This window comes from Mugil cephalus, chromosome 6, assembly GCF_022458985.1.
Source record: "Mugil cephalus isolate CIBA_MC_2020 chromosome 6, CIBA_Mcephalus_1.1, whole genome shotgun sequence".
Lineage (NCBI taxonomy): Eukaryota > Metazoa > Chordata > Actinopteri > Mugiliformes > Mugilidae > Mugil > Mugil cephalus.
In genome coordinates, this window is record NC_061775.1 from 17,520,195 (window position 1) to 17,543,591 (window position 23,397).

General features: G+C 43.9%; 1 protein-coding gene across 17 annotated transcripts in view; it reads left to right on the forward strand.

Annotated features, from left to right (window-relative positions):
- Positions 1-23,397, forward strand: part of ptprsa (protein tyrosine phosphatase receptor type Sa) — a 212,882-nt gene that overhangs the window by 182,441 nt on the left and 7,044 nt on the right. For all 17 annotated transcript variants that reach the window (XM_047586746.1, XM_047586748.1, XM_047586749.1 and 14 more), the window contains 10 exons: positions 2,517-2,614; positions 6,150-6,273; positions 8,412-8,587; positions 10,906-11,025; positions 13,361-13,515; positions 14,291-14,576; positions 18,725-18,903; positions 19,127-19,253; positions 19,349-19,474; positions 22,904-23,058. In XM_047586746.1, the coding sequence (XP_047442702.1) occupies positions 2,517-2,614; positions 6,150-6,273; positions 8,412-8,587; positions 10,906-11,025; positions 13,361-13,515; positions 14,291-14,576; positions 18,725-18,903; positions 19,127-19,253; positions 19,349-19,474; positions 22,904-23,058 (1,546 nt within the window). The remainder of the gene's footprint in view (positions 1-2,516; positions 2,615-6,149; positions 6,274-8,411; positions 8,588-10,905; positions 11,026-13,360; positions 13,516-14,290; positions 14,577-18,724; positions 18,904-19,126; positions 19,254-19,348; positions 19,475-22,903; positions 23,059-23,397) is intronic.

Genomic DNA, 23,397 nt, shown 5'->3' on the forward strand with positions numbered 1-23,397 from the left:
CCCTCGCGCTCCCTCGGAGTAAACTGCAGCACCCGCACGCGCGCAAACCCAACACAAACATTCTTTGATCTCCCCTCAAACCACCCGCGCTTGTTCTCTCAAGGAGAAGTGAGGGCCCCTCATTTGCATTTACTTATTTCACTCATAGCGCCTGATACCTTTTCCCTTTGAATTCCGGACTAGTAAATTAAATTTGAAATGTTTCCTCTCTTTTTTTTTTCACGACGCCCATCATAATGAATTCCTGCACCAGAAGTCATTAATAACTAATTCCCAAGTTGTTCGGCCGTGTTCTGCATGCTTTGCTAGTTCGCTGAGAAACTCGAGCAGGAGGAGTTTCGAAAAAAGAAAAAAAGCACAAGTTTTTGTCTGAATGTAAATTAAAATCTTAAATAACCTTCCAAGGTTTCGTTCGAGTTCATATGAAGGTATCTAACCAGAGCGGACGATCGCGTTTGGCGTTTTTGATGATACATGAAGAAGGGCATGGGTGCTTGTTGTCGAGGAGCCTGTTAATGCAGCATGTCCATTCATGTCCAGGGGACGTCATCCGGTGTCATCTCCATTTGTCACATATATGCTTTTGTAATCTTCATGCAATTAAGCCTGCCGCTTTGTTCCCTCTGTGTAAAATAAATTACCATTACTAATGAAGACTGTCAGCACAGAGAGCTGGTGGGCCGCCCCTCTTAGGCGCGACAAAACCCAACCAAAACATGGGTGACCCCCGTGACACTGGAGGGATATTAAGCGTCGTCAGAAAGGAAACATTAAGGGTGCTTAATGTGATTACTCTGATTAGCATGCCCAATTAACTCTGGGTAGCTTTTATTTATGTGCAAGGAGATGTCGGCGAGAGGCGCTGTGCCGACTTTTGACTTCCAAACTCGACGGGAAAAGAAGGCTCTTACTAAAAAAAAATAAATAAAAATACGAAAGCGTTAAGTATTACAAGGCCGCATGTAGGGACAGAGCCACAATCTATGGCTGCTCCATATTCCATTACATGGCCTCAGCATTATGCGCCTAAATGGATTAGTGACTGGAGTGCACAGCAGTGCTGATAATATTATAGCAGCCGCAACACAATATTCAGTGGATACTGGAGCGAGCGTGGAAAAAAAATAAATAAAAACCTTACCATTTCCCAACCGTAGTGAAAAGCTCATTCTTTCAGTAAAAACCTTGGGATATGGGAGATGCACCTGAGAATTCTTACATGTGATGTGGAAAAAGGTAAAGGGCGTTTATCTTTCTAGCTGGTGCTCACCGGGTTGAGGGAACCGGCAGATGATGGAAATGGTATCTTGCTTGCTTTGCACCAGCTGGCTGGAATGGAGCAGCTCACTGTGTCACTCAGCATCACTCACCCTCCTAAACCTCCTTATCCTCCTCCCCACGCCCCAAACCATCCACCCACCCAACCACCCACCCGCTCACCTCGCTTCCTTCCCGTAAGCCCCCCAGGTCAGGGCTCCGTTCTAGACTAAGCTGCTTTTTACGGAGGCAACGTTACGAACTGGTCACCGCACTAAAAAACACCTCACGTCAAAGAGCATTACAGATTAAGGAGTCGGTTCAGGCGAGCCTGTAGCATTTAATCACAATCAGGATGCTGTTACTTAGCATCTATACAGTAAAAAATAAATAAAAATAACAACACGGTGCTGTTTGCAGTAGGATTGACGTATAGATAGAGATACATCATCTAGAATTTATAAGCTCTTCTTTAAGTAAAACGACCCGAGACTTATTTCTATCATAAAATGGTTTTCTTGCTCCCAGCTACTGACCCAGTATTGAATTCCCCTTGCTTTTTTTTGCTTTTTTTTCTTTTTTGATAGCAGTCATTCTGAAAGCAAATGTTACTTTTGATTATCTTCAAAGAGGAGTACAGGGGATTTTTGTCAACACGAGCATTCCAATTGATGTACGAGTAAAAAGGGGTCTGTGGTGGATCCCTCCTTTGATTTCTCCATAAAAACCTTATAGTTTTCATCTTGTGTCTTTATAAACTAATTTCCCAAGCTGTTCAATTTATTGATGCCTCTGAAAGTTTGAGCCGTAATTGGCTGCGCTCAGCAACTTTCCCTTCCGTTGGCGTGTCTGTCCGCCGGCAACAGGGTCATAGTGGGAATTCGTACGATTCGGTCTCTCCGGTGTGTGTGATACTAGCTCCTTTCACGAATCATCAATCAGCCCCGCTCCACAGACGTAGCTGTTTTTGAGCTCTGGCCTGGTCAAACCAAGAGTCAATAACGTCTCCGGTTGTTACTTTTTCGCTGTGTGTGATATTCACCATGTCCCGCTCAAGCTTCCTCATCACTAAACCCCAACTTCCATTGTTTTGTAAGCAAGAAACCCCTCACCCATGAATGGCGTGTTATGTGATGTGTTCATGTCTTGAACCTGTGGCCCCGTCCACTGGACTAATGAGCTTCCTTTCCTCTCTCTCTCTCTCTCTCTCTCTCTCCCATGTGGAATTTTGTTTCTCTCTGTGTTTTGCTGGCGAGCAGGTATGATGAATCATCCTCCCATTCCCATCTCGGAGCTGGCTGAACACACAGAACTTCTCAAGGCCAATGACAACCTGAAACTCTCCCAGGAATATGAGGTGAGTGGGCCAAAGGTTCAACGGTCAAAGTTACCTCAGAGCATTGATTTCTGTCAGATTGTGTTTTCTCCGGAAAAAGACAAGGGAGTCCCTTCTGCGGTTTCGTTTCACTGCGTTTCATCTTTTACTCCTGGCTGTTGTCAGTGCTGCGTCTGGTGGCAACAGTGGTGGTTGAGCAACAGCAAAGTGTTGTTAGTGGTTTTCAGCTGCAAAAACAGCATTACTAGAAAGAAGTAAAATATTCTTGTATTCAATCAAATCATCTTATATTAAGAAATAAAATCTGCCAGGGGGTTAAGCCTTCTTTTCTTTGATAAAAACTCTTAAAATAAGCACAAAGTTCTTGTCTCTGAACAAAATATAAGATGTACACTCACTTGCCACTTTATTAGGTACACCTGCTCAATTGCTTGTTAACACATATAGCTTGTCAGCCAGTCACATGGCTACAATTCAATGCATTTAGGCAGTAACTCAAGTAATCGCTCGTTACAACCAAGGAATGCAGAATACCATCTCTGAACGCACAACATGTGGAACCTTGAAGGAAATGGGCAACAGCAGCAGAAGACCACACCGGGTGCCACTTCTGTAAGCTAAGAACAGGAAACTGAGGCTATAGTTCACACAGGCTCACCAAAATTTCACAATAGAAGATTGGAAAAACAATGCCTGGTCTGACGAGTCTCGATTTCAGCTTCGGATTCAGATGACAGAGTCAGAATTTAGGCGTAGACAAACCCCTTAGTACAAACTGAGCATGTTTTAGACGCCACAGCCTACCTGAGTATTGTTGCTGACCATGTCCATCCCTTTATGACCACAGTGAACCCATCTTCTGACGGCTACTTCCAGCAGGATAATGCATCATGTCACAAAGCTCATATCATCTCAAACTGGTTTCTTGAACATGACGATGAGTTCACTGTACTCCAATGGCCTCCACAGTCACCAGATCTCAATCCAATAGATAGAGCACCTTTGGGATGTGGTGGAACAGAAGATTCGCATCATAGATGTGCAGCCGCCAAATCTGCAGCAACTGCGTGATGCTGTTATGTCAATATGGACCAAAATCTCTGAGGAATGTTTCGAACACCTTGTTGAAAGTATGTCATGAAGAATTAAGGCAGTTCTGAAGATAAAAGGTGGTGCAACCTTTTACTAGCAGGGTGTACCTAATAAAGTGGCCGATGAGTGTATTTCTTTGATACAGGGATTTTTTTGCTTTCTTGAAATCCCTTTATTGCACTGTATTTGTAGCCTCAACATGATTAAACAAGACAATTGTCATCTTCCCCTGGTAGGGTTTTGTAACTGTTTGACTCCCAAATGCAATTTCCTCGCATTCTTTGCTAAATAAAGGTCTCACTCTACTGTAATACCTCCTGTATGTTGAATATTTCTTCTCGGAGAAGAAATATGTTCTTGTGTGATACGAAAAATGTTTCTCCTCACCTCCGCATTTGCATAACAACATTCACCTGAGGAAAAGCAGATTGAAGCGGGTGTCAGTTTGAAGATTGTTTTCTGCCTTATTTTTCTTAAACATTTACTCAGGAAAATGTAAAAACTCAATAAATATGTGAAGTTATCTGAAAGCATTCCCTCCGTCGACAATACAGATGCAGAAGTCCGTGGCGAAAGCACGCTGGCAGCCAGGCTTTTACGCGTGTGTGTATGTGTGTGTGTAAAAGGGGGTAACCGAGCTGTCTGAGCTCTGAGGCCGCGGCGGTTATAAATGACACCAGAGTTGATTAGAAATCAGGAGCGCTGAATCAGCTCTCGTTTGCATACAAGCAATATCCCCTTCTCTCCATCCCTAAATCACCACGCCTGTCGCCACGCTGCACGGCTAGCTGAGGTAGGAAGCGGGTAGGAACCAGCATAGATTGCCGTCATCATGCCTGCTGGGGGATGTTGCTGGATAATGACTTCTCATAGCAATCCAGCATTTCTTGGGTATCTATTATTCATAAATCCACATCCGGGCTGTATACCAAATGGACAAGCTTGTTCCATTCGTTGGGGGAAGAGAGATGTTACGCCAAAGTTGCTACTTTGCTACGACCACAACTTCTAATTACTTGGCTTTGAGACAGCCTTAAACCATCAGCTCCTCTCTGTTTTCTTTTATAGATATTTATATATATATTCTTTTTTTTTTTTTTTCGCCGTCCGCCTGCCCCTTCTCCGCACAGCCACCCTCTAGGAAAAATAAATGACCAAATTAAATAGAGAAGTGTAATTTTAATTTTGTTATTTTCTTGATGAATGGCTGCTCGTCCTGGTGCCCCGGCTTGCCAAGCGCGGCTCTACGGGGCTTTGACTGATTGGTTTTTAGCCAGGCGGGATGTGAAACAGGAAAGGGGGGAGGAAGGGGAGAGGAGAGAGGGAGGAGGAGGAGGAGGAGAAGAAGCTTGGTTAATGATGAGGATTCAGTGGAGGGAGACCGAGAGAGCGAGCGAGCACAGCTGGGGAGCGGTGATGAAGAGGAGATAATCTGAGTTCCGACCGGCAGCGGAGAGGCGGCCATGGTTTTTACCTGACGACGCCGCAGCCGCGCGGTTTATCAGTCTACCGTCAGGCCCTCTCGACCGGAGCTTCAAACCCATTGTTTGTAAAGATGAGGAAAGGGATTATTATCCACTTTTCCATACGTGCTTCCTAAATATTACTTCGAACTTAGCATACGTGGTCTTCAACTTCGGGGAAGTGACCCCAATTTCTACATGCTCGCAAACAAACAGACAGAACAAAAAAAAAAAGGAAAAAGGAAAAACAGCGGGAGAGTTGGTGGAGGACTGCTGAACAAAAAGGGGAAGAAAAAAATAGATAGGAGGTGGTGGATAAAGAAGATAAAAAGGGGGGCAATAAAGGACTTTGAACATGGAGAGATGCTGATAAGGAAAACGGGGACAAAGAAGAGAATAGGGAATGTAGAAGGCGAAAAATGAGGCCGTAAGAGAGGGAATCTCTCATTGTTGTAATGATCGTATGCAGATTGCGTGTTAGATCGGGTTTTCAAGTGGACTCCCTCTCCAGCCGCGAGCGCAAATATCGCTCGGTAACTGCACCAACAGAGCGCCAGACGCCTCTGAGCAAACAATGACTCGTAATGGAATACTTAATTATCCTGACAGGGCCGGGAACCGAATATTTATCTAGAATTCTTGTATTTTAAAGAGGCGGCCGAATTTGTCTTTCGCTCCACCGTCAGACTTCGCTCCACGCGGCCCCCCTGTCAAGGGACCGGAGCCGCCTTCTTCATCAATATTGTGATTTGTCATTGCACGCAGACTGCATTAAAGATCTTGATGAAGCGCCGCGCACAGCTGCTGTATTTAAACCAGCCAGCCTTTTTGTTCTCGCGGCGAAATCATCCCCTCGATCTCTCTTCCCCGCACCCCTCCCTCCTTCCCATGCTCTTTCTATGATAACACCGAGGTTGTATTGTTATTGCTCAGCTCCTCTCACGGCTCCTCTGATTGCTTCTCTGTGTGTGCATGTTCTCCTTGTCTCTGCCCCTTGTCAGTCTATTGATCCAGGCCAGCAGTTCACCTGGGAACACTCCAACCTGGAGGTGAACAAGCCCAAAAATCGTTACGCCAACGTCATCGCCTACGACCACTCCCGCGTCATCCTGGCTCCCATCGAGGGTAAGGCTCATCTTCTCACTCTGATTAGTTTTGTTGTTTGGTAAATCATCACAATCAGCCCCGTTTGGCTAACCCGAACTTTGCGCCGAACACGTAAACACAACCAGATGTGGAAAAGAACAAAATTGGAGCGATTCAAAACGGAATATGCGACATGAACCTTTTCAATACAACACAAAGCTGTCTAATGTTGCACTGTTGAATATAATAAATTAGTAACAGCCTGGGCTGATGTCGGACTGAAATGGATCACTCTGCTGTTGCTGAATTTTACATAACCGTGAAAGAACAGAACAGGAGATGGCAAAAAAAAAAGAAAGAAAGAACTACTCTGCTGATCTGCATTATACAGGAGTTGTTGTGCGTCAGGCAGCGGATGAGAATAAAACAGAATAAAGAATAAAAAAGAATGAAAAAAAAGGTGAAAATGAAAGTAATAATTTATAGTATATTAAGTTCAGATTTAGTTCAGTGGTGAATTTATTGAAGAAAAGTCCCATTTTGTGAGATGAGGACTTGGATCCAAGCAGCTAAGCACTTTATGCAGCTGAATTATTTTGCGAGACTCAACCTTGGTCCCGGCGATCCGATCTCCCGCCCGCACCAGGACCTAAACCAGCGTTCTGTGCGTCCCTTTTGTCTCATCGCATCCACCCCTCTCCTCTTGACTTCCCTCTAACTACCCATAGACACGCCGCTGAGAATCCCGGAGCCAGGAAAACTCTGCCTCCGACTCCTAAATCTCAAGGGACATTGTCAGAGGTAGTCACCCTTCACCGCTGACATTGTTCTGCATTTGCATCACCAGAAGAGCTCCTCCGACTCCTCGCAGCGATGCCAAACTCCCCGCTCCAGAGCGCTCTCCTTTTGTGCGAGCTAACTGCTCAGACTTGATTTCGACATCTCGCAACAGTCGGGCCAATTTGAGAGTGCCACAACGTGCATAACAAAATTATCCCAGGGAAGAGAGGAGAAGGGAAAAAAAAAAAAAAAACGCCTCATCCATAAATACATAAATTAATCAAGTTTGAAATTTCTATTTTACACTGCAGTGATTTTGCTATTAGTCGCAGCAGTAGAACAATTCATGCACGCAGCTATTCTCTGTTCACTTAGCTATGACTAAAGCCAAGGCACCGGAGTCAAATTGTGCGACGTGGCATCCGTTTTAATGACATTTGCCTTTCTTTTTTCTCCCTTATTTCCATTCTTTGCTCTCTTTTCTTTGGGTTTACCTTCACCTTCTCCGTTATCTTCTTCTCCTTCTTCCCCTCCGCACCCGTTGTCGTCCTCGCTGCGTCTCCGCTCTTAAATTAGCTCAGTCGAGTGTTTCGCCGTTTGTCGCTTGAGCGAAGAGACGTCAGTCAAAGAGAGGTGACTCACCGTAACAGACGCTGTCACGGTGGAGTCCCTTTTCAAATACTAGGGGTGTAGAAGGCGGTTAAATGAAGATCTGAGATGATCTGTCTTGTCACTGTCAGATGCTCGGTGTCCTGCGTGCTTTTTTTTATTTGCCTCAAACCCTTTTCGCTAGGAAAGCTAAATGTTTGAATCAAGCCCGGTAGATGCGGGATTTTGCTTGCAGTGCTATACACACCAGCCTTGGCGCTAGAACGTTACACATCCTTTGACACGGCGATGCAGAGGGGCTCCTTATGCCTAGATTTAGTGGGACTGGTGTGTAACAGAGCGTGGTGGCACGCTGAGAGTGATGGTAGCTAGATCTACCTCCCAGCTGTGTTGGCTGATTTACTCTTCTCTATCCTCCATCTCCAAGCACCCTCCATCCACGGAGGTGGTAAATCAGATGTACGCTGCTGCACCGTATCTGCAGAAACCTAGGCATGACCCCGGACTGGGAAAAAAAATAGAAAATGATAGAAGAAATGGAAAAACAGCTGTGGTTTCCTGTAGCTCTAGGATAGTAGTGTGTGTCAGAGAGGCTGTGAGACGGACATCACCTTTAAATTCCTGTCGACAGACTAAACAATTGCTGCCATTTTTACTCGTTTGCTTCTTTCAGTGTCAGTGTATTTGAAAACTGGAAGTTATTTAGGCAAATTAATATGTGCAGATGATGTGTGCAGCGAAATACTCAATAAAGTAATATGTTATAACTTTCCATGTCTTTTTCCCAGGTATAACAGGCAGCGACTACATAAACGCCAACTACATCGATGGTTACAGGAAGCAGAATGCCTACATCGCCACTCAGGGCCCACTGCCGGAGACGTTCGGGGACTTCTGGAGGATGGTGTGGGAGCAGAGAGCAGCCACTGTTGTCATGATGACCAGGCTGGAAGAGAAGTCACGGGTAAGTCCGTGCGGGCCTGTTTTGTAGACCGGCGCTTGGCAGCGCCGTGACAATTTGAAATGGCTTTAAAAACGTGTTGTTTTTCCTTAATCACTTCACAAGCCCAAGTACAACAGCCAGCTGCTGGAAATAGCACAGCTTTACATTGATTTCCCAGCCGTGCACCTGAACTCCATTGGTAGGCAATCAAACTTCATTTTCTTAAGATGAAGTGCTTACACGGTACCGGAGGAATTTGGATGGGGTGCGGAGCGCGGTGGGGGAGGGGTGATAAAGCGGACTTAACTCAAAGACTGTCTACCTGCGCACATCTGATAAGTTAGGCTGCAGATCCACCAGGAGCATATTCGCAGAATACGCCCCGTTTTCTCTTTATATGTGGAAACCGGCAAGCGTGTTCCCTACAGTGCTCAGTACAAACTTAAAAATCTAAGCTACATAGTCTTGGCGGTACCTGTGATCAGTGCCTCCCACAATCATATGTCGATAGTGAGAGTTAGAGGGAAAGTGAGGGTGAGGGAAAGAGAGTCCGGAGTGTGATCACACTAGTTCTCTTATTTTTAAATTTCAGTGGATGTAAGGAAGGTGTATTTTTTGGAACACATTCAGCTAACTCTTGCAGTGAACAGAAAAGGTGTTAATGGGAGAATATTATACTTTCTACTGAGCGACTATAGTTATTTTTAAAACTAAAGTTTGGCATTGAACTGTTTAAAGCAGCAAACTGAGAGATTGAGTAGCGGCCCCTTACCTGCTATATGTGTTCTATATTAAACTCAGCCTAGAGCTGTTCGTAGATATACATGATTTTTATCATTTTGTATTCCATTTCAAGCTATTGAAATAATACACAGATTGAAATATTCCTTTTTTATTTCACATTTTATTTTATTTCAACATGTGGGAGGATGTGCAACTGGTGTAAACATAAACTTACCTGACTGGTATACGCAATTGGCAGATAAAGGAATATAATTGACAGATTTTTAAGTTTTAATTTTATCTGGGGACTGAATAGGCTCTCGGTGAATCGCGGGGAACCTGACAGAGTCGCCATGTAATAAACGGCCTTGTGATTGGCTCAGCAGCAATAGGGGCGGGGCCTGCTGTCGAACAGTGCGCTGTTGAGACAGCTCCTGTATCGGATGCGAATGAATGCAGTGCTGACTGAAAGATAACGTATTCTGCCCCCATTTATCCCTTTACTTAGATATGTTGGATTCATTAAAAATTGTGGGGAAAATTTAAAAAAATATATATAACATTGTTTAATCAACCTAAGATTTTGCGAACCCCGCTTCAGGGTCTTCTGTCGACCCACTCTTGAAGACCTATGGTTTAAAGTAGTGTTTCATTGAACTGAATGGATCTGGATGCAGATATTTTTCTCCACCTTAGCGTTTGCCCCTTATAATTTAAGTACTTTCAAAGGAGTGTATTTACCAGGTGTGATCGACGCTTCATCCATGACTGAATCCGCTGTGATAATATTGTGGATTATCGACGCGCAGACTTGTCTGAATGTCAAAAAGCCAACTGTGACGTTTGATCCTGTCAACTCAAACCTGTGTCAACATCAGGCTCGCTCACCGCAGGTGTCTCCACTCATCTTCCCTCCTTCCATCCTCTTCCCATTGTTTACCTCTCTCCCGTCCTGACATGCGCATTCCTCTCCTGTCAAACGTGATCAGGATTAGCGGGCGGCGGAGTTTGAGTGTCAGCCTGAGCAGGAAATGGGAGAGAAAGCCGGAGAGCGGCGCGTCTCCCCCTCTAGCTGTCACATCTGATCAGTTGTCCACTTGCGCATCACACCCCATATTGAATGAATCTCTATTAGGTTGGCTGAAGGGGCGGCTGGGGGAACCAGGTGTTGTGCTTTCAGATATGCTGTACGCCCACGGCCTCAATGAGAAATGAGCTCAGGATTTGTACTAAAAAGCATTTTAGTCTAATTAAACTCAAAGTGGATCCTCTTTACGAGGATGTGACATGATGACACAAGTGATTACGTTCCCTACATTCCAGATACACACCATATGCTTTACATTACCGAGGAAAGATTTAGGGAAGGACTCGGGCAGGATTCGTGAGCGGTTGGTGAAGTTGTAAGAGTGGAGCTGCTCTGACATTCACATCTGTTCCGTGTACACGGTGTTGTTTCTCAGATGTGAACTCGAGGGAAGCTTCCGCTTGCTTTATGAGTGCCGCGTGAGGGCAGCTGCTGTATTTGATGCTGTTTATTAATAGAATGGGACATATTGTGGGCAATAGTTCTGTCAGTTCACCTGTCTCAGTTGCTCTCGCTTCCTCTTTCCCAGATTAAATGTGACCAGTACTGGCCCAGCCGCGGCACGGAAACCTACGGTATGACACAAGTGACGCTGCTGGACACCATAGAGCTGGCGACTTTCTGCGTCCGCACTTTTTCCTTGCACAAGGTAGGACGATTTCTCTCCCTCTGTTCCCCTTCACACATGTTTATGTCTTCTCTTGCTCAAACCCGGATATACCTGTGATGTCAAAGTAGACATTGCACGGCGAAGACATTAAAACGCACACATGACAATGTTTTTATGCGACGTCTGTGTAAAAATGTAACACACATTTGACACAGGCAGCCAGAATAATGGCTTAATCCTCGAGCTGTTTTGCCATTTGATGCAAGAGTATATACGAGCATTACCCTTCGTCTCCATTGTCCTTCCAGTCCACCGCTTTTACCTTGTTCAGCCCTCGCGCTCTCTCTCCTCAATAGATCATCTGTTTATGTGCATCTGCCAAATTGGAGCACTTAGGTAAAGTGAGCAGAAGAGAAACTCAATATACATAATTGGCAGACTGCTCTCATGCTCCCTCTGTACGTGCACACACACCCAAACGCAGAAACACACCGCCGTGCGCAGCCTCTCCACTCAGACGGGAGCCATTCCCAAGATGAAGTTCTGACACGTGCAAGCTCGAATTTATGCTTGTACTCAATCATGTTAAAAAAAATAAAAAAAAAGTTGCATACTGTACCTCACGTGCACGAATATGATGCCACATAGAAATCTGCATCCACAGAAATGAACAGCACGCCTTAGGGTGACATAGGCAGTATAGATATATAGCAGAAAAAGGAAGGAATTTTCTACTTAACTGCTAAGTCTTTGTAGTTGGATTGTCATTGGCAAAACACTGATAATCCCTTTTGCTAACAACGTAACCCCTGTGTCCACATATGTGGACATTATTAACCCTAACCCTATTACAATAAAGTCACCAATGTATAGCAAAATATTTTAAGTTTGTCTGAATACCTGAACATTTCTGTGTGAAAACAGGGTTGCAAAAAATGAAATCCCAATGTCCTCAAATGTGCACTTGCTAATTAGCATCGTTGCAGTTTATTACTATTGACAGAATGTCATATAAAAGTAGAAAAGTTAACAAGAATAAACAAACAAGTTTCAACTGTAAAATCTAATGACATTTGTCCCGTGTCTATGTATGAGGACAACACGTCTAAATGAAGCACAATAAGCTGCCACGATCCTAAAACGTAATGCCACCATACGAAGATACAGGGTTTCAGGAGCTTAAAGCTAGCTGGTTGACATTCGGGGGCATTTACATTCGGCCACTCTCAGCCTCTATCAGACCTGTCGACTCCACCGGTTCCTCTTCTATCTGCCCTCTTCCTCCTCCTTATAGCTGGAGCCGTAGCTGTGATTTCTCACTGATCTGTTTGCACCTTGTTGGATTTGGTAGCAGAGGCTGGCGGTGTACACACATGCATACACACAGACGCACGCAACAACAAAGCAGCTGCTGTGCAGCCTATCTATATGTATGCGTGTCCTGCAGTGAGGCAGAATTGTGCCGGCTGATAAATCCTTTAAAAAAAAAAAAAACCTGCAGCCACGAATCAGACACATTAATGCAGTCAGCCTCAACTCAAGAAACAGGGAATGTCCAAAAAGAAAGGAAAATAAGAACTAGGTCAGTTTGCTTTTAATTACACCCACTTATTTATTCATTTATTCAGCGAGGAAAAATTTCCCCATGTCAGGGTAGCGGAAAGTATTGCGATGAAATGCAAAAATGCAAAGAGGACCTCCATTAGAGGATCTTCTGAGAGGATTGAGGGGGGAAGAGGACAGAAAGATTCAAAGGAGGCTTATGTCCTTCTCAGAAATCTTTCTTTGGATCCCAGCTTGTAATTTAGAAGCTCCAACAGATGAGTTGGGAGGCCAGAGCTGACGGGGTGAGGTGTAGTGTTCTCAGCAGCAACACGAGAACTGTTGTTTGGAAAGTGTTTAACAAATCCATATGATAACATCATAAGGAATTCAGGTACAAAAATGTATTTTAAATATGACACACAAATCTATAAGGTTGCTGTTTTTCCATCAGTGAACGTGTCAGCTTTTACTCATCTAAATTACCGAGTGATCTTTTTAGCGACAAAGCTTTGTAGAGAGCACATGTATCCTCTGAGAAAATCACTCTAGGGTTACTTTGGAAGTATTAGGGATCAAAGAGAGCTTTGTTTTGGGCGCGCAGTCGTTCTGTTGGCCTGAAATTTTGGGCTGAGATGGCATCTGGCGGATTAAGTCAAAGGAAGCCAAATGGCAGGGGTTGCTTGTACCCCTAAAATTGATTTATCATGTCTCTGTGACATATACGGACACCGGTTTTCTTTTCCTTTACACCAGTAAAACCAACAGGTCCGTCAGTTGCAACACAACTGTTTCCACGCCATAACAATGCTTCAATCCCTCCCTTTTCCAGAATGGTTCTAGCGAGAAGCGGGAGGTTCGCCAGTTCCAGTTCACGGCGTGGCCAGACCACGGTGTACCAGAGTACCCGACCCCTTTCCTGGCCTTCCTCCGTAGGGTGAAGACCTGCAACCCACCTGACGCCGGACCCATCATCGCCCACTGCAGGTTAGTTTGAGATCAAAGTTGGGGTGGTTTAAATTGAGATTAAAAATCAGAGTTGAACTCCACATATGGAAGGACACATGGACGCCCGTTTCCCTCATGCCACTATTACACCACATCATCATGTCTCCGTGAGCAAACAGAATGGCCGCGCTCCTCCCTGTGTGTTTTCTATTGCACATTGCATAACGCGCATTATACAAACACAGGCACTCTTTCTCATGTGACCTCTGCCTATTCTCTTCATCTGCTGGTCACATCACCGTCCCCTTTAAAGCGTCCCCTTTTTTTCCCTGCTCCCATTCTCTCCACCTTTATTTTTTTTCCTTTCTCTTTTCAAAAGCCTCGCAGTAATCCCTTCCCATCTTTCCCCCTTCTCCCTTTTCGCTCCTTAGCTCCTCTTCCTTTTACAAGCGATATTTCTCAAAAGGCTTATTCAAATTGAAACCTTCCCTTTTGTCAAGATAAGAAGACTTCAGTGAATCCAAAGCACTACACAATAAAACTGAAATTTGACAGCTTGCTTTTCTGAGGCTCCGTGGCACTGTGCTCTTGTTGTTCTATTTGTCATTTTCCATTATTTCTATATCTCCCTTCTATCTATTGCTGTCGCTCTCTGTCTTCTCCTACTCTGTAATTTAAACTACTATACCACAAAAACATTGCTCTGCGTACCTTATATTATCACCTAATATTTTAATATGTTCAGGCGCAAGTAGAATTCAGTTACACAGGTTAACTTCTTCTTTCTTCTTATTCCTTTATTTGCTCCTTTCAGTGCGGGTGTTGGCCGGACGGGCTGCTTCATCGTCATCGACGCCATGCTTGAGCGCATTAAGCACGAGAAGACGGTCGACATTTACGGCCACGTGACGCTGATGCGCTCACAGCGGAACTACATGGTGCAGACGGAGGACCAGTACAGCTTCATTCACGACGCGCTGCTGGAGGCCGTGGCCTGTGGAAACACTGAAGTGGCTGCCCGGAGCCTGTATTCCTACATCCAGAAACTGGCCCAGGTGGAGAGCGGCGAGCACGTTACTGGCATGGAGCTGGAGTTTAAGGTAAATTACATTAATGACCCCTTACAGCGATCAGCCAAAACATTAAAACCACTGACAGGAGAAGTGAAGAACATTGACCATCTTGTTACAATTCAGTGTGTTCTCCTGCGCAACTTCCGGACCTGGCATAAATGTGAACATTACTTACTAGACCTAGACTCAGACCAGATCAGGCACCCCCACCCCATAGCAAGGACACTCCTTGGATCCAGCGTGGATGCAGCCTGACACTGGCAGACACGCAAAAAAAAAGTTTAGGAGCAACTCAAAAAACATGAAAAACGACACAAGGAGTTGATCTGGCCTCCAAATTCCCCAGATCTGATCAGGCTGGAACAAGCCTGATCCACAGAGGCCCCTCCCTTCGACCCACAGGACCCAAAGACCCCCACTAACAACATCCTGCTGCCAGACACCAGAGAACAACCTCAGAAGCCCCACGTTCATTCTCTGATGAGAACTGTTTTGGAGGCACAATGGAGACGTATACAATATTGTGAAGGTGGTCATAATGTTATGCCTGATTGGTGCATTTTCACTAATAAAGTGCATAGAGCGGAGGCTGGCGTGGCAATTACAAAACAGTCTGCTAATAGTTTGGTTAAGAGAGTGACGGACAACATGTAGGCTCGTTAGATCAATGTGTGTATTAACTCTCCACTCTTTAGCTTTCATCATAACTAAATAATGAAGACAGCCCCGCTCTGTTTTTCTGTCACCTTGTTTTTAAGCTACCGTAAGCCTTTTAAATGAGCCTCGCTGCCAGCTTTGTCTTCCTGGAAGTTATTTAGGATGCAAATCATTATTTGCCTTTCATATTTTCTGCTTTTCGTCATTATTTGCGGTGCACCCACTTATTGGTTGCAACCATTGCTCTTTATTTAGTGCGTGTCTTTGCATTTTGATAATTTAACAAAAGTTGGAAGCGGTGAGAGTGTTTCATGCGAAACCATATCACAGAATGAATGGTTACTGTCGCTCATTAGGGAAACCGAGAGAATGAACAGGACAATGAACAGAGGATGTTATTCACAGCGACCTTAAAAAGGCTGAATACGCTCTCCTTTAACTTGTTGCTCATGAAGACGTAATGGCAATGCTGAATGAACACAGTGTAAGCTTAAAGAGTTTGAGGTAAATGCGCATCCCTTGAAGATGTTACACGGCTCCAGGTAAATAGAATATAAATTAAACCTGCCTTATTTACATGAAAGCTATTTGTGCCGTCCAAGTAAAACGATCGCAGATGGACTGGAAAGCAAATCTCCTTTACGTTCTTGAGCCTCACTTCAATAATTTAATCATTTCGATACACACTGTGTGAATTACTACTGGGTTTTGTTTCAAGCTAGGAAAATGGAAATGTCAAAGCCCTCCGCTGTTTGGCCACAGTGTTCATTTCGGAGGATTTGGAATAATATGCTTAAGAAAAGAAATTATGTTTAATCTCGCAGGCACAAGACAAAGGATTTTTGGCTGAAAGCAGCACAAATTTGAGTTTCCATTCCAGAAAGAAATAGTATATGCTTTCTTGGAGAAATTCATGACAAACCAGTAGGTGAGGACAGACAGCCTGGCGCTGTGCTTGCGTAGATATCCAGTAAATATCTTAATAATCATCAACTCATAAAAACACCTCAACTACTGTGCTCAAGGCACTATCTGCTGACCTTGAATCACACTCGTTCTCAAATCATCCGTCATCTCCCCAACGCCATTCATCAACAAGGCCCATTGCCAGGAAGCAATAATAGTGCTGGTGTGTTTGAACATTTTTACTTTTTTTTTTTTTTTTTTTTTGTTTGGCACACAACCATGATGGAATCTCCATCGCCATCTGTAACAGGGATAATGCTGAGCTGGCATCAGGAGTCGAACTGGGATTAATAACGTCTACACTACATTTAGGACCGAGGAGGGAGGTGTGCGCGTGAAGAGGGGTAGGGGAGCTAAGTAATTAATACTTGATGATGACAAATGGAGGTGGATGGCAGGGCAAGTGGAGGGAGGAACGTTTGGCTAATGAACAAAGGGACGACTGTATGCTAACTTGGCACTAAGGAAGCGATTGGACAGAATACTGCGCTGTAGGGACGGGTGAGAGGGCGTTGTTATTCTCAGGTGGGACACGGCCCCGTGCAGAGTTAAGCCGCGAGCTGTTGCAATTTGCAGGAGTCAAGGCAGAAAAAGTGATTTCCAGAGGAAGATGCCAGGAAGTTGTCAGACGAGCACTTTTTTTTTGTTGTTTTTTTGCATATATGCATAAATAACAAGTATGTTCAGGGAAAGGCTTGAATTAAATAACAAAGGACGGAGACAATTTACCAGACAGACTGAATGTACAAGACAGAAAGAGAATAAGGGATGTTTAGTTATGGGTTTAGAATCAAAATGCCAGGATTAAATGTCTACTCCGTTGGTTCTGAACATCTATTTTGATTAGGTTTAATTATTTAGGAGACCTGTTAGGAACTGTAGGAGCTATTTCAGTAAGCCCAGGTTTCTGATGGGGGCTGGTCTGGTCTAGGTGGGTGGTACATGTCTAAGTAACATCCACGCTAAAGCCAGGTTCAAAAGTTTCCCAGCAGAACATTGAATTGTCATCGGTTGGTCAGTGTTATTTACTTCACATGACAGCGGTCACAATGATACGCCTGATCTGTGATTAACCAGATAGGATTATCCTTGTAGCGGTGTAGCATGCCTAATGTAAGTAATGCAACTGGCCAGATGTGCTGTCCTACAAATGGAAAGGAGCTGGCATCCCTGACCAAAGGTACACTGTGCACATCCCTTCCCCGTTGGCTGACATGTTGCCAGGTTTGGCGCAGTTCCCCACACTCTCCGAGGTATTCTGTGGTGCGGCCAGGGGTTTCGTTAGCATTGCCAGGCCACCTCAAGCCTTTCCAGGTTCCTTTGTGAACTGCAGATCAAAAGCGGGGACGGTAGCGAGAGATGAAGGCGAGAGGAGAGAAACCGCTGGGCAGACTCCAAGTGGCCACTGACGCCACAGACGTATTGTTGCCATAGGAGAAGCAAAGAGGGAAGATAGAGTCGAAAACGCTGCGGAAAAAGAGAAAGTGGAAATGTATACACGCACTTTCAAGGCGGAATATTTTTTTAATGTTTGTGTTTTGGCAGCCCTTAAGAGACGAGGAGTCCAGGAAATAAATCTACAATCCCGCCTACTTTCTTAGTGTTGTCAGTTGGTTATCTCTCTGTCATGCTTTTGCAGTGCTACTAGCGTCTTCTGTGCTTCAATGCTTTCTATTCCTCTGAAGCAGGCTAACAAGAGTGTCTTCTATTTACAGGCTAACAAGCATGCACACAAAGACACACACACACACACATACATACATAGGTTCTGCGAGACACTGAAGCCAAAAAGGGAGGCGATCATAGGACACATAAACTCCCACTGAGGTCCTTGGGACAATGATGATATAGCACTACAGCTTTTCATTTTGATCATTAAACTGCGTGCGTGTGAGTCTCAGAACATTGCTGTGTGCGTCTGTGTTTTATCCACACATATCGTGCTGCTGTTATCAAAGGAGGTAGTGACCCACTTTTTGGCAAGTTTTGGATTTCATAAAGGCCTTATCCAGAGGCTTGTTAGTCTGGGTGTGTGGCATATTCTCCACTGCTGCATCTGGACCCGCAGTTGCAAATTGGTATAAAGTTTTTTTTTTTTTTTTTTGATGACTCACCGATGCATTTGTTCCTGATGAAAAAAGTCCCCTTTAGGCTGCGCCACCATCAGTAAAGCATGGATCACATCAGATGTGATTGGGTCCGCTTTATTACATTCTGTCACTGATATTCTCCACTTCTTATCTGTCTCACACCTGTCTTCCAACTCCCTCCTTTCCTCTCTCCCCTTTTATCATCCCCTCCTGCTGTTCCTTCCTCCTCTCTCCTCTCGTTTCACATTTCTTCTTTCCGCTTTGTTAATACCATGGCTTTTGCCAATTCCTTCCCTCGTTCTCTAACTACTGTAAATTCTTTTCATCTACTTTTTCCTCATCCGTGTCATTATTTCTATTCATATCTTTCCGGATGTCAGTGTTGCACTCTTTTCTTTGTTACCCTTACTGTGCCCTTCTTCTCTAGTATATTAAACTGTCCCTCCGTATTTTCCCAACCAGCGTTTGGCCAACTCCAAAGCCCACACGTCGCGTTTCATCAGTGCCAACCTTCCTTGCAACAAGTTCAAGAATCGGCTGGTCAACATCATGCCCTACGAGACCACACGTGTCTGCCTGCAGCCAATCAGAGGCCTGGAGGGATCTGACTACATCAATTCCAGCTTCATTGATGGCTACAGGTAGGAATAAGGCTGAGGTAGAACAGGACTGCATGTGAAGGGCCAATGATTTAGGCAATTATTGCATGCATTTTTTTTTTCTTAGCAATTCTTAAAGAGAACAATAAAAGCAGTTTACTCAAGATTTTTCAAAATTTACCAGCAAAAAAGTTGTGAATTTTGTGAATCAAGAATGTCAGTGGTGTTTAAAAGCTGAATTGTTTATATGTGGTTTTGCTGACAGGCAACAGAAGGCCTACATCGCCACACAGGGCCCTCTGGCAGAGACTACAGAAGACTTCTGGAGAATGCTCTGGGAGAACAACTCAACTATTGTAGTCATGTTGACCAAACTCAGAGAGATGGGACGGGTAGGATTTTGATTTTTGGTGTTATTGTACACCTATATTACCACGGTATTACAATACAACAAAAAATTAAATGTCAAACCTTTTTGCTCAAACAGGAAAAGTGTCACCAGTACTGGCCGGCAGAGCGCTCTGCCAGGTATCAGTACTTTGTGGTGGATCCCATGGCAGAGTACAACATGCCTCAGTACATCCTCCGAGAGTTCAAGGTCACAGATGCCAGGGTAAGACTTACCTTGGGGTTTTGGGTTAGGTTGAATAACTTGCAAAATATGAAAATAAGCCGTGAAACCATGGAAACAAATAGAGATGGGAACCTCACACAATGCAATTTCAAGTTTTGTACTCTGCGTTTATTGTCCCCTGCAACTCAACATTGATAACTATCCATCAGTGATACCCATCATACATTTTAGCCTTTTATCACAGTGAATCGTTGAATGATTTTTTGTTAGTGGTTCTGGTGCTGCAGCAGCAGCAATTAAGCCCAAAATGCAATGCAATAACTAATTTTCACAGTTGCACCAACAACATTTCTCTGACGGGTGAGAAATGTCAAAGATTAAGCGGGTTAAGAAAACTAGGTCACATAAACATGGAAAGTCGTTAAACAGTTTTCCACAGGAAATAAGATATAATGATGACTTTATTTTATTATTATTTTATTAATGAAAGTTCATGGCCAAACTGACTTTAATTTCTGCGAACTGTTTGAAACCTAGTTATTTCTTTACCTCTGAATTTTTTTTTTTTTTTTTTGGGTCCAATTAGGCCAGACAGTTTGAAGAAGCAGCAGCAGCAGAAAATGTAGCAGAGAAAGGGAAAAAAGCCAAATAGGCTGACATATCCAATGATTTCCCAGGTGTTGTGGCAGCTAGTTAGAGTTCATTCTTTTGGCGTAAAAAAAAATAAATTAATAATACTTTAAATCTCCTTTCGCGCACACACACATACTTGGTATGGAGTAAATGAGGACATCAGACGTAGATTCTGTTTAAGCATCCCCTTAACACACACACACACACACGCACACACACATACACACTTACTTAACTAAGAGTGGACCATCGTCTGAAATACACCAAAAGTGGACTGGTATTTCTGGTTATTTTAAAGAAGCATAAAGTACATCGGCAATTTTCTTTTGAGCCCTATTTTCAGAATATAACTGAAAGTTAGCATTTTTTTCATTTATTTTTTATTTTTTTTAAGCCAACAGGGGGCCAGCGCCCCCAGTGATTTCTACCCATAACATAGGGGAGCTCTAAAACACACACGCACACACATACACAGACACTATTTTATAATTACATAACTCCATGCAGTGTTTAAAATTCCTCTCATAGCGACGCTTACACATACAAAAGTGCACACTTTCTTCCACATAACCATCACACATGCTTTTCTCAGCACAAATTCACACACGGTTTTATACATGTGTGCGTCTCTAACACACAAAGACCCATACATTAGAAACATAATGTACGTAAGCACGTATGTGATTGCTCTGGAACACATGCAAATATATTGTCCTGAGGGTTGGTCAGTGCTGGTTTCTCTCAGAAGATCTTCAAAGGGGACTGACACATGAAAGCGCAACAGCCAGAGCTTATCTTCACATTTAAGGCAACAAAGCGGAGAGATGGATACGATAACAGTGGCGTATTCGGCGTGTGGTTCGTATGCATGTAGTCGGTCTTAACATCACATACCGCCGCATAGTTGCGTGTTCTTGTGTGTGTTGGCGTGTACGTTGCATGCCTCCGCACAATAATAGCGCAGACTCCACGCCTCAACACTCACATCTAGCGAGCCAGTCACGTATTTAATCACACAATTTGACACGCCGCGTGGGCCCTCAGGTTGTGTGTTAAATTTTCCTCTCCTTTTTTTTTTTTCCTCCCTCCTGTCTTTCTTCGGTGTGCTCGGTTTATTGTGTTGTTGTCTTTGCCCCTCTTTCATTTTTAATCCCCCTGCAGAGGCTAAATGTTTTTGAGTTGAAAACAAAGGCGGCGAAAGAAAGAGAACATGCAATGTGTCATAAAACAGGGAAAGAGAAACGAGACGCTGTACAAAGAGCTCTGGCATGTGGAGCTTAAATTATTAGAACCCATATCACTGTATTTGTCATGTACAATAAAAGTGTACATCTTGTTGCGGTGGTGATGCTGAAACATATCAGCGGTTAACATAGTACCAGCATGCAAATGCTGGCAGAGGTACTCCGTTTCAGTTGACAGATTATGTACATCCTTTGACGTGCAGTAGCTTAAAATTCACCATCTACATTTTGCCTGCAGTGAGGGATTGTTAGCTCAAGGCAAAAATCTGAATAAATGAATAAGAATGTTGGCCAGCCGCAACCATTGTCCATGACAATTACATATAATTCTAGCACATGCTATTCTAACCTGTCAAACATTGAAGTTGCCCACAGTTATCTTTTCAACAAACAGCACTGCTTCTGACTAATATTGGCGCACAATAATTGTTACTTCTCTGCCTATTCACCGGTTAACTCTCACAACAAAAAAAATGTTGTTGTTTTTGTTTTTTTTATAATGAATCTGCTGATTACCAAAAACCAAAAACATGATAATGTGTTTCCCAAGAAATAATCAGACGTTAAAATGTGTCTTTCTCAGTGTAGGTTCAAGTTCTCGCTAATTACATAACACTCTATGAATTCTATAACATCTCACCCTGCTTCAAGAAGAATCTCATAACAGACAAAAAACCCAACCCAGTTTACTTGCCAGGTGTGTATTCAGGCAATTGTGCCTGTGCTCTTTGTGAATAAATGGGAAGAAAATGCGTGAGAATGACACGTCGTGTCAAAACCAAAGTCTGTTGTGCGGGGAAGTGAGAACCAACTTGAGAAATGAACACCTGGTTGTCTTAATTACTGGTGGCATCAAGCGGAGAGCATGTCTCCACATAAATGCTCGTCTCTGCTGACTGTCTCGAGAAATTTGTTCTCTCTGAGACAACTTGAAGGGAACTTTCTTCACAAGGACAAAAGTATTGACTGGGCGCTCGCAAACCGGATAATCACCTCTCTCAAAATAAAGCCTCCGTGGTCCTAGCGGGTGCCGCCTCATTGTAAAAATATATTTACATGTTTTTTTTTGTTTGCATAGAAAGCACACTGCAATTGCCTCCTCGCGATTATAAGAATCAATATGAGATTAAGTTGTTGAGACGGATGTTATTTTATTTTTTTTTCCTAGCACGCGTGTCAGGGTATCAGAGTTTGCGTTTCCAATTTTCACTGTCCACCCCCCATCTCCAGCTCCGTTCCTGCTTCTCGCTGTCCTCGCTCCGCTCATCCATCAGGTCGCTTTATCGATCGCATCGCAGGATTATCCTATTCAACATGGTGTCTGAGAGAAGACGCTTGTCATGGCAGATACACTATTGATTAGCTTTAACTAGGACCTTCTCGTGACACACACACACGCACGAAACACAATGGGGAGAAAAAAGAAACAGTTGGTAGTGGAGCAGCAAAGCGGGGGCTGTCTGTTGGGAGACGAGTTTTTCACTGTATCTGCAGATGTTTTGTACATGAAAAAATACAAGTAATATTTGACGAGTGAAACCCATTTGGTTTTTTGTTCATGCTAATCACATATTTTTCTCTGCCTTTGCAGGATGGTCAATCCAGGACAGTAAGACAGTTCCAGTTCACGGATTGGCCCGAACAAGGCGTGCCCAAATCCGGGGAGGGATTCATTGATTTCATTGGCCAGGTGCATAAAACCAAGGAGCAGTTTGGACAGGACGGACCTATCTCTGTTCACTGCAGGTAAGGTGTCTGAAAGTATAGTCTTTGCGCTGCCTTAAAGAGCTAAAATGTGTCAGGCTTTCCTGAAAAGCAGGGAGTGGTGCGATGTTTTCTTGGAGTACATTGTGCCTCAAACTGGACTCTTAAGGACAAGCTTTCCTCCTTGGAAGAGATGTGAAGCTTTAGGTATCAAGGCGAGATTAAATCACATCTTAAGGTGGTTATTGTTTTGCAGCTCAGCTCCTCCTGAGGTGCAGCTATAACTTCATCATCAGATATGATCCCTCCTCCTCCTCTCCACCGCAGTACACTGCCTCTGCACCTCCACAGGCCCTTCTCCTCCATAATTGATAAGGCTCA